A 10,724-nucleotide genomic window follows, 5' to 3' on the forward strand; every position below is an offset into this window, starting at 1 on the left:
TCTTTCCGGTAAAACAGTCTGTTCCTAGACGTCTGCCAATGAAAACAAAGTGAAAAGTGTTGTTATCACTTATCCAACCGATTAGTAAGTTGTTTAATGAGTAATGCTCCCTTTGGCTGTTTTCTGGCTATGACAGATTCCAAGATTCTCTGCTAGGTTTTTAGACAGATTGATTAGTGAGTGGGTGTTGTTGTAGGTGGACAGTTTCCTTTAATATGAGGAGCACTTCTATCTTGTTGATACAATATAGTTCCTGCATGTAAAGTCTTTCACATTTTAGCACAGTTGGTCCTGTATGCACATTGACAAAACGAAGGAAGATCCAATGTTTTGGAGTCTGTTTCATGTGCTCTCAGACTCATCTTTCCATCTTCAATGTAAAGTTGTTCACCATTCAGATCCATAGTTAGCCATGCAATACATGTTTACTTTGCACATCAAATAAACTATTTAGCTCATTTGAAATGAAAGTCATCTGGAATAAATACAACATTTAATCTAGCGTCTTAAGCAAATTGTTCTTCTTACTTTTGATCTCTTATGTTTTGAGAAAAAATATATATGTTGCGTGAGAAGACAACCAGAAAACATTAAGAAACAATGGTAATTAAAACAGCAAAATGATGACATTTATTGAGAAAACAACTTCGAAGCCAATTCAAACAGACATACAAAGTGCATATCACAGGTCTTACAGTGTGATTGACAGTCTTCTTACGTATTTTCACTTTGTTTGCTGTACAGATGTTGTTTATTGAGTGGAACAAGGATGTTAGGATATTATTTTCCAATTGTATAATTGTAGCGCTTTGGATGGGTCCATTCATGCAATTCAAATCAAATAAATGACATGTGCTGTGCACTCGTTACAGGGAATTTTACTTTCAATGTCCATCCCAGACTCTGACTCGGGTCCAGTAATATCCAAGTCTTGTTGTTTTTGGAGTCCTGACATTAATTACATTGTGCTCAGCAAGTCCCATGCTTGCAGTACCTGGCAGAAAGCTGTGGTTAAGGAAGTTGTTTTCAGGAAACCCTAACACACTTTATACAAAGAAATGGGTCCAAATAGAGCACAGAGCACAGCAGTGGGCACAGCGCCACACCATCTCTCACTGATAACAAGTGTTTCAGCTCAGGGCCCTCATGGCTTTCATGGACACAGTGATTGGGATTTTTTAACATCTCTGAAATAAATATTTATGTAACTTTTGGAATGTGATTTTTTCCCAGTTTTGCTTTCTTAAAAGTTGTTCTCATGGCTCATGCAACACACAATGTTCTTAGCTTCTTTTCATTCCATGTCAACATTTGGGAGAGAAGCTTCTCAAGCAATGGTCAACTCAAACTCTCTTTTTGTGTTGTTTGACATAGCCAAAGCTACTACAACATACAGCAGTATAAACAATGAAAACGACCTTCAGAGACATTTTCCTCAAATCAGTAAAATTCCTGAGTCTTTAAATGATAATTACTCCCAGACCACCTCCTGCTCTAGACTTTTCACAAAGGGTTTGGCATTTCAGATGTTTCACTCTTAATGTGTTCCAGATTTTATATCACTTATTAAAGAGAAACATTTTAAAGTGGGAATTACAAACTTTTGTGCATTCACAAAATGTCCAAAATGAGAAAATCTGTTTATGTCTCGAGACATTATCTTGATACATCTACAAGGGTTAGACATACTGTGTGTCCTCTCAAAGCCCTCTAATTTCATTAACTGACTATTTTAAAATCATATTTGTTGAGTTTATTGAATTCAGGTCAATAGCATGCTGATTCTTTTCATAGCATTTGGGTTCAGCTTGTGTTAGCCACAAACATCCTCAAACTAACTCCAATCATTTACTCCACATGCTTCTGCACTATTATATGACTCATGGGTTATCTGTAATTCTGCAATCCAGACTAGGGGAAAGATGAGATGGAAAACCGTAAATACATAGCTTTGACAACTGATCAGAAGTGGCATACATCTTGTGCCAGGGGTGGAGTGTTTTAAGCTGTAATGTCCTGCATCTGCATCCCCCTATTCTTGTTTGACTCTATTTATCTGTATGTTCTCTCTCTTTCACATGAATGGAATCACATCAGAATCACATGGAAACAAACGAAAAGAAAGGAAAAAAGGTACAGTAACATTCCTACATCTATCCTTAGAGGAAAGGTTCATCCATTTTGAATGTTGTATTGCTTTTTGTGCATCTCTGAGTGATGTTCTATCCATTCACTGTGTCATTTCATGTTTTCATGTGTATCTGAGTTATTGGCTTTCAAGCAGGCAGTATGGTGTAGCACTGTGATATAGTCGCTCTCAATACACTGGAAGTTAAAACCTGTTTGGGCTAGGGGGCAACATTTTCACTTTTGGATGAAAAGCGTGCCCAGAGTAAACTGCCTCCTACTCAGTCCCAGATGCTAATATATGCATATTATTAGTAGTATTGGATAGAAAGCACTGACATTTCTAAAACTGTTTGAATGATGTGTGTGAGTATAACAGAACTCATATGGCAGGCAGAAACCTGAGAAAAAATCCAAACAGGAAGTGGGAAATCTGAGGTTGTAGTTTTTCAACTCATCCCCTATTGAAGATACAATGGGATATTGGTAATCTTGCACTTCCGAAGGCTTCCACTAGATATTAACAGTCTTTAGAATGTTGTTTGATGCTTCTACTATGAAGGGGGGCTGAATGAGAGGGGAATGAGTCAGAGGTCTGGCAGAGAGCCACGGGCTCGTGATGCGAGGTCATGAGAAAGTTACCTCTCGTTCCATTGCTTTTCTACAGACAATAGAATTCTCCGGTTGGGACATTATTGAACATTTATGATAAAAAAACATCCTAAAGATTGATTCTATACATCGTTTGACATGTTTCTACGACCAGTAATATAACTTTTTGGAATTTTCGTCCAACATTTCCTCTGGAATTGCCCGCTCCTCATGAGTTTCAATTGGTTTACTAAATGCGCGAACAAAAAGAGGTGTTTGGACGTAAATTATGAACTTTATCGAACAAATCAAACATTCATTGTGGAACTGGGATTCCTGGGAGTGCATTCTGATGAAGATCATCAAAGGTAAGTGAATATATATAATGCTTTTTCTGACTAATGTTGACTCCAACATGGTGGATATCTGTTTGGCTTGAGCGCCATACACAGATTATGCTTTTTCCGTAAAAGTTTTTACAAAATCTGACACAGCGGTTGCATTAAGGAGAAGTTTATCTAAAGTTCCAATTATAATAGTTGTATCTATTATCAATGGTTATTATGAGTATTTCTGTGAATTGATGTGGCTCTCTGCAAAATCACTACATGTTTTGGAACTACTGAACATAACACGCCAATGTAAAATGAGTAAATGTAAAATGTAAAATGTAAAATTTTTGGATATAAATATTAACTTTATCGAACAAAACATACATGTATTGTGCAACATGAAGTCCTATGAGTGTCATATGATGAAGATCATCAAAGGTTAGTGATTCGCTTTGGCTGGAAAAATCGCTGTGTTTTTCTGTGACTTGGTGGTGACCTAACATAATCGTTTGTGGAGATTTCGCTGTAAAGCCTTTTTCAAATCAGACACTGTGGCTGGATTAACAAAAAATGTATCTTTAAAATTGTGCCTAATACTTCTATGTTTGAGAAATTTGATTTATGAGATTTCTGTTGATTGAATTTGGCACCCTGCAATTTCATTGGCTGTTGGCGAGGGTTGTTGGCGAGGGTCCCAGACAGGTTAATAGGAATCCGACTTTTAGATCGTGAATATGTTTATCATAAAGGTCAGATTTCAATACTGACCAATGTCATAACTCGGGAAGATGTCTTCTCTCGAATGAGCCATTAATCATATTTTTGCAATATTCTTACCTCAAGAAATGTGTAACTTAACGGAGGATCTAGCACATTTTTCCTATTTGTCTGCCTCTCCAGTCCAGGGTACATTGCATGGTGCCACTGCCAGAGATATCAGAGAAAGGAGATAGGAATCCAAAGAATGAAGAAACATATAACACCCCACCCAGCAGACTGTCGACCAATCGTGTTCACGTTGTGATGCTGCGTCACACGATTGCTAAGCTAATCGCCATGCAATCTCTTCTCAAAGTCCGTGTATATGTCGAGAAACGTGACTATTGTCCTCTAAAGTACGTAATGTCACGAATCCAAAACTATACAATATTACAGAGAGCAAGTTAATTATCTCACATCTCGGAAGAGTTATTTGTAACTTATTTTGTACATATTATTTCCGACACCGTCTCTTATGACCAAAAATAGCTTCTGGATATCAGGACAGCGATTGCTCACCTCGTACTGGACAAAGATTTTTTTTCTTTAACTAGTCTGACGTGAAAGATTTACTTCAGACACCCAACAAGGCCCAAATCCCTGTAATTCGCATGAAGAAGAGACAGAGATATCAGGGACGTAGGTTGAGGTGCCTTGTAAGGATCTGAACGGCGAGTGAGTAATCCCCCTCTACCATCAGTCCTATTAGCCAATGTGCAATCATTGGACAACAAAATGGATGAGCTCTGATCAAGACAATCCTACCAAAGGGACATTAAAAACTGTAATATCTTATGTTTCACTGAGTCGTGGCTGAACGACGACATGGATAACATACAGCTGGCTGGATATTCGGTCCATCTGCAAGATAGAACAGCTGCCTCCGGTAAGACAAGGGGTGGTGGTCTATGTCTATTTGTAAATAACAGCTGGTGTACGAAATCTAATATTAAGAAAGTCTTGAGGTTTTGCTCGCCTGAGGTAGAGTATCTCATAATAAGCTGTAGACCACACTATTCATCTATATTTTTCGTAGCCTTCTATTTACCACCACAAACTGACTCTGGCACTAAGACCACACTCAACGAGCTGTATAAGGCCATAAGCAAACAAGAAAATGCTCATCCAGAGGCGGCGCTCCTAGTGGGCGGGGACTTTAATGCAGGCAAACTTAAATCCGTTTTACCTCATTTCTACCAGCATGTCAAATGTGCAACCAGAGGGGAAAAAAACTTTACACCACCTTTATACCACACACAGAGACACGTACAAAGCTGTCCCTCACCCTCCATTTCGCAAATCTGACCATAAATCTATCCTCCTGATTCCTGCTTACAAGCTATGACTAAAGCAGGAAGTACCAGTGACTCAATAAGGAAGTGGTCAGATCACGCAGATGCTAAGCTATAGGATTGTTTTGCTAGCACAGACTGGAATATGTTCCGAGATTCTTCCGATTTCATTGAGTCACTGGCTTCATCAATAAGTGCATCGAGGACATCGTCCCCACAGTGACCGTACGTACATACCCCAACCAGCCATGGATTACAGGCAACATCCGCTATGAGCTAAAGGGGAGAGCTGCCGCTTTCAATGAGCGGGATGCTTATAAGAAATCCCTCCGACAAATACCCTCCGACAAACCATCAAACAGGAAAAGCGTCAGTACAGGACTAAGATTGAATCATACTACACCGGCTCCAACACTCATCGGATGTGGCAGGGCTTGCAAACTATTATGGACTACAAAGGGAAGCACAGCCGCGAGCTACCCAGTGACGCGAGCTGCCCAGTGACACAAGCCTACGAGACGAGCTAAATTACTTATATTCTCGCTTTGAGGCAAGCAACACTGAAGCATGCATGCAAGCATCAGCTGTTCCGGACGATTGTGTGATCACACTCTCCGTAGCTGATGTGAGTAAGATGTTTAAACAGGCCAACATTCACAAGGCTGCAGGGTCAGAAGGATTACCAAGACCTGTACTCCCAGCATGCGCTGACCAACTGGCAAGTGTCTTCACTGTCATTTTCAACCTCTCCCTGACCGAGTCTGTAATTCCAACATGTTTCAAGCAGACCACAATAGTCCCTGTGCCTAAGAACACCAAGCTAAACTGCCTAAATGACTACCGACCCGTAGTACTCACATCTGTAGCCATGAAGTGGCTGGCCATGGCTCACATCAACACCATTATCCCAAAAACCCTAGACACACTCCAATTGTCATACCTCCCCAACAGATCCACAGATGATGCAATCTCTATTGCACTCCACACTGCCCTTTCCCACATGGACAAAAGGAACACCTATGGAAGAACGTTATTCATAGATTACTGCTCAGCATTCAACACTAAAGCTCATCACTAAGCTAAGGACCCTGGGACTAAACACCTCCCTTTACAACTGGATCCTGGACGTCCTGACGGGCAGCCCCTAGGTGGTAAGTGTAGGTAACAACACATCTGCCACGCTGATCCTCAACATGGGGGCCCTTCAGGGGTGCATGCTCAGACCCTTCCTGTACGTCTTGTTCACCCATCACTGCATGGTCAAGCACGACTCCAACATCATAATTAATTTGCCGACGACACAACAGTGGTAGGACTGATCACCAACAACAATGAGACAGCATATAGGGAGGAGGTCAGAGACCTGGCAATGTGGTGCCGTGATCAAGACAAAGGAGATGATTGTGGACTACAGAAAAAGGAGGACCGAGCCCACCCCCATTCTCATCGACGGGGTTGTAGTGGAGCAGGTTGAGAGCTTCAATTTCCTTGGTGTCTACATCACCAACAAACTATCATGGTCCAAACACACCAGATACTGACTGTTACTTTGAATTTTGACCCCCCTTTATTCAGGGACACATTATTCCATTTCTGTTAGTCACGTCTGTGGAACTTGTTCAGTTTATGTCTCAGTTATTGAATCTTGTTATGTTCATACAAATATTTACACATGTTAAGTTTGATGAAAATAAACGCAGTTGACAGTGAGAGGACATTTCTTTTTTTGCTGAGTTTATTAGTGTTATAAATTAAAGGAATGAGTGGTTTTGGGTGGATTTTTCCTTTAAGTGAACGCTTCCATTGCTACAGGTGATGGTGCAGTGCTGATGAGGTTATTTGTATTTTCTTTCATGTCATAGTACCCACTAATTCAGATTTCACTTTTTAGGTAAGAAGGGCCCTCCGGGTGCACCTGGCCCACTAGGCCCTCCAGGGCCACAGGGGCCACCTGGTATTCCTGGCATTCCAGGCATCCCTGGGAACAACGCCATGGGCCCCTCAGGACCACCCGGACCTCCAGGCCCTGCTGGACCCCCAGGGCCACAGGGACCCCCTGGTCTTCAAGGACCCTCAGGTACCTCCTCACTTTCATTCCATTTGGCCCAAATCCTGATTTATTTGTGTTGTTCAATCTTTCATTCAAAAAACTGACACAGTAATTGTTTTCTAATCTACAGGGGGCAGAGTCAGAGATAGCCAGGTGTGTTACTCTTTTCATTTTGTAATGTTTTTTTTATGTATGTCCACTTTTCCACAAATGTATTCTTTCTTGTTGTGTTACAGCCGGCTGTGGTACATCTCCAAGGCCAGGAAACAACGATACAGGTCAAGGAAGGTAAGAGTTAAATTTTAGATCCTCTCGTCCTCACATCACTGAATTAAACGCATTAAACGCACATTTACAGTCAGAAATACTTTTCAAGAAGTCTATTATTTGTTATTAGTTTCTCTAAGACCAGATCGGAATAAGTTAAGACATTAATTCACTGCAGGAGACATACACATGCACATTGTGTTTACTGCAGTTTATTTTTTGCCTGTCTATAATTGTATGGCAATGACGGATGTTGAGTGACTGCCCTTTTCTCACGCTGAGATCTTTCAGAAGGCGTACTGAGAAACTGGAAAATGATATCCATGCATCACAAGGTGTTCAAGATGCACTCGAGATCTGGGGAGCTGGAGGTGCTGGTAGATGGCACCTACTTCATCTATAGTCAGGTAGAAGTGAGTACGGTCTTGGGCCTAACTCTTCGCCTGCATGTCACTCATCCTTTCTTTCTGCAGTCCCAGTGAATTATGATATCTCAAAGGTTAGTAAGGTCAACACATCTAAATTGGCTATGGTAAGGCTGACTATACTAGGCATAATCTATAATGAATCCTTGAGCATTGAGTCTAAGCTTTATTATTGACAGAAATCCAAATTAGATTTCCCCATGAAATGACTTGTATTAAATAGCAATGATATGGATTACTATAGGCTACATTTCTCAGAACACACATGGTTGATTTTAACTGTGCTTTTGGCTGCAGAGGGAAATGTCTGGATGAGTGAAGTGAATGTTTTGCATGTCCTTCAAACTGAGCCACATTGTACAAAGTGAATCATATGTTGTGGTAATTTTTGCCCAGTTTGCCTGCTATATCTCATGATTGGAAATAAATTCAGTTAAATAAGTAGTCTAGTAGTTAATTATCTGTATTCTAATATTTATGTTATTTCCTCAGAATTTAAATAATATTTATGGCATGTTTGTCCACACATAACTTTGCCTACCAGGTTTACTACCTCAACTTCACTGACATTGCTAGTTATGAGGTGATGGTGGACAAGACACCGTTCCTGCGCTGTACGCGGAGCATTGAGACGGGACAGCGCAAGTTCAACACCTGCTACACGGCTGGGGTGTGTCTGTTGCGTGCCCGGCAGAAGATCTCCATCAAGATGGTGTACGAGGACACCTCCATCAGCATGACCAACCACACCACCTTCTTGGGGAGCATCCGCCTTGGGGATGCCCCCCCGGCCAGCCACTCCTGAAGTGGCAGGCCTACCAACCTGTGTGTCAAGCCACGACCCACCCCTCTACCAGCATATCCACTTATGGCCTGGGGGAGGCTCCTCCCACTCTACTCTTCCTCTGCAACCATAACCACCACCTATCACATATCAACCAATAGGAGATGAGGATGCCCACCTACTCCAGAGATGACATCATGTACAGTACTAAAGTATCTGCCCTCAGCCTGGGCCAGGCCCGCCCCTTCAGGCTACTACTGAGCTGTTAAGCACCACCCTCCCTTATAATAGTGGGATGACCTGGTGTAATGATATTAACCGCTGCCTGTTATCTCTTAATGGAAGATTCCTTCCACAGAGCGATGATGACTATGACCTTCGGAGGTGATGATGGACAAATATGCACCCAACGTGTCTTAGCATTAAGAAAGGGAGGAGTTGTTTGAAGAAATAAATACATTAGACTTTACTTTTAGAATTTTGCATTTATAGATAATAACTTGGTTTCCCTGGTCATGACATGCTTGAGAAACCAAGGTTGACAGGAGGCAGTCATGTCTCCACTGAAAGAACTGTCTGTTAGTTAGACAACATAGGTACATACTGTAAACGTTTTTGAAAACAATATAGGTATACAATGTGTGGCAGTTGTCTGATGAAATTAACATTTATAGCTGAAACAAAAACATTTCTCTGTTAGAATGTGCACTGGTTAAAGCAAATTATTGATCTGTAGGCAAATCCCTCTCACACTCTGTCTCCCTCTATCTCTCTCTCTCTCTCCCTCTCTCTCTCCCTCCCTCTCCCTCTCTCTCCCTCCTTCTCTCTCTCTATCCCTCCTTCTTTCTCTTTCTCTCTCTCTCCCTCTCTCTCTCTCCCTCCTCTCTCTCTTTCTCTCTCTCTCACCCTCTCCCTCACTCTCTCCATCTATCTCCCTCTCTCCCTCTCTCTCTCTCTCTCTCTCTCTCTCTCTCTCTCTCTCTCTCTCTCTCTCTCTCTCCCTCTTTCCCTCCCTCTCTCCATCTTTTCCTGCCTCTCTCCCACTCACTCTCTCTCTCCCTCCTTGTCTCTCCCCCTCTCTCTCTCTCCCCCTCTCTCTCTCCCTCTCTCCCCCTCTCTCTCTCTCCCTCTCTCCCCCTCTCTCTCTCTCCCCCTCTCTCTCTCCCCCCCCCCTCTCTCTCTCTCTCTCTTGAATAATAAGGTCAGTATGAATGTTTCTTTTTTATTTGAAATTAAGTTGTTTGTCAAATATGGAATCACTTGGAATAATACTGTAGATGAAATGTTTTATTTTTCAAAATTACTAATAGCATGACCTGAAATGCTATTCATCATTTTACTATGTTGACCGGTCATGATCACAATACTTTTCTGGATGGGGTTATATTTCCTTTCTTTATTTAGTTCTGCTTGGGTTTGTTTGAAATAACCAATTCACTTGTCATTCCCTTTGAGCTGAACCAGTCATGTCCTGTGTCTGGAAGGCCATTTGTGTTTCACTTTTTCTCAGAAGAATTCTGTCTTTCCATATACATAGGCAGCTTGAAGCTTTTGTAAATATCACACACAGTCAAAATATTTTTCAGCATATAACTCCTTCTCATGTTCATGTTTATATGTGAGTGAACACATTAGTCTTTAAGGAATAATTTAAGGGCACGGAGTATCTGTCAACATGCAGTTTCTGGATGTTTATGAAACTGTTCTGCACTGTGCATGTACTGTTATTATTACACGGTTTGGTCGATCACCATGCAGTCAACCTTCTGGAAAATTGGTGACAAAAGCAGAATCTGGTCCAGTTGTTTTGAAAAGGTTTCAAAACAGTTACGGAAGGAACAATAGATGAAGAGTTTCATTCCAAAACACTATATATACATTTTCAGAAATGTTGGTAAATTAGTTTTTATTGTTTAGATAACTTATGAAAGAGATTGTTGTGTTTTCACCATCTAATCATGGCATGGGGTTGTTCGATGACAGATATGTATTTCTTTCATTTCAGAGAGACAAATAATCATGTTTTGTTGCAAAACGCTATATATCCACCTCACTCTCAGAGAAGTACAGTACTAGTCAGAAGTTTGGACACACCTA

The 10,724-nt window shown here is 41.2% G+C and overlaps 1 protein-coding gene across 4 annotated transcripts in view; it reads left to right on the forward strand.

Moving 5' to 3' along the window:
* The window catches only part of eda (ectodysplasin A), a 62,384-nt gene extending 52,934 nt beyond the window's left edge, over positions 1 to 9,450 (forward strand). Inside the window, exons 3-8 of one of the 4 annotated variants that reach the window (XM_046306255.1) lie at positions 2,098 to 2,133; positions 6,993 to 7,178; positions 7,282 to 7,304; positions 7,388 to 7,439; positions 7,701 to 7,831; positions 8,388 to 9,450. In XM_046306255.1, coding sequence (XP_046162211.1) covers positions 2,098 to 2,133; positions 6,993 to 7,178; positions 7,282 to 7,304; positions 7,388 to 7,439; positions 7,701 to 7,831; positions 8,388 to 8,648 — 689 coding nt within the window. In that variant the 3' untranslated portion in view covers positions 8,649 to 9,450. The remainder of the gene's footprint in view (positions 1 to 2,097; positions 2,134 to 6,992; positions 7,179 to 7,281; positions 7,305 to 7,387; positions 7,440 to 7,700; positions 7,832 to 8,387) is intronic. The other 3 variants (XM_046306256.1, XM_046306257.1, XM_046306258.1) reach the window with 3 other exon arrangements.
* The last annotated feature ends 1,274 nt before the right edge of the window (positions 9,451 to 10,724 follow it).

Source organism: Oncorhynchus gorbuscha, linkage group LG16, assembly GCF_021184085.1.
Source record: "Oncorhynchus gorbuscha isolate QuinsamMale2020 ecotype Even-year linkage group LG16, OgorEven_v1.0, whole genome shotgun sequence".
In the NCBI taxonomy this organism is placed as follows: Eukaryota; Metazoa; Chordata; class Actinopteri; order Salmoniformes; family Salmonidae; genus Oncorhynchus; species Oncorhynchus gorbuscha.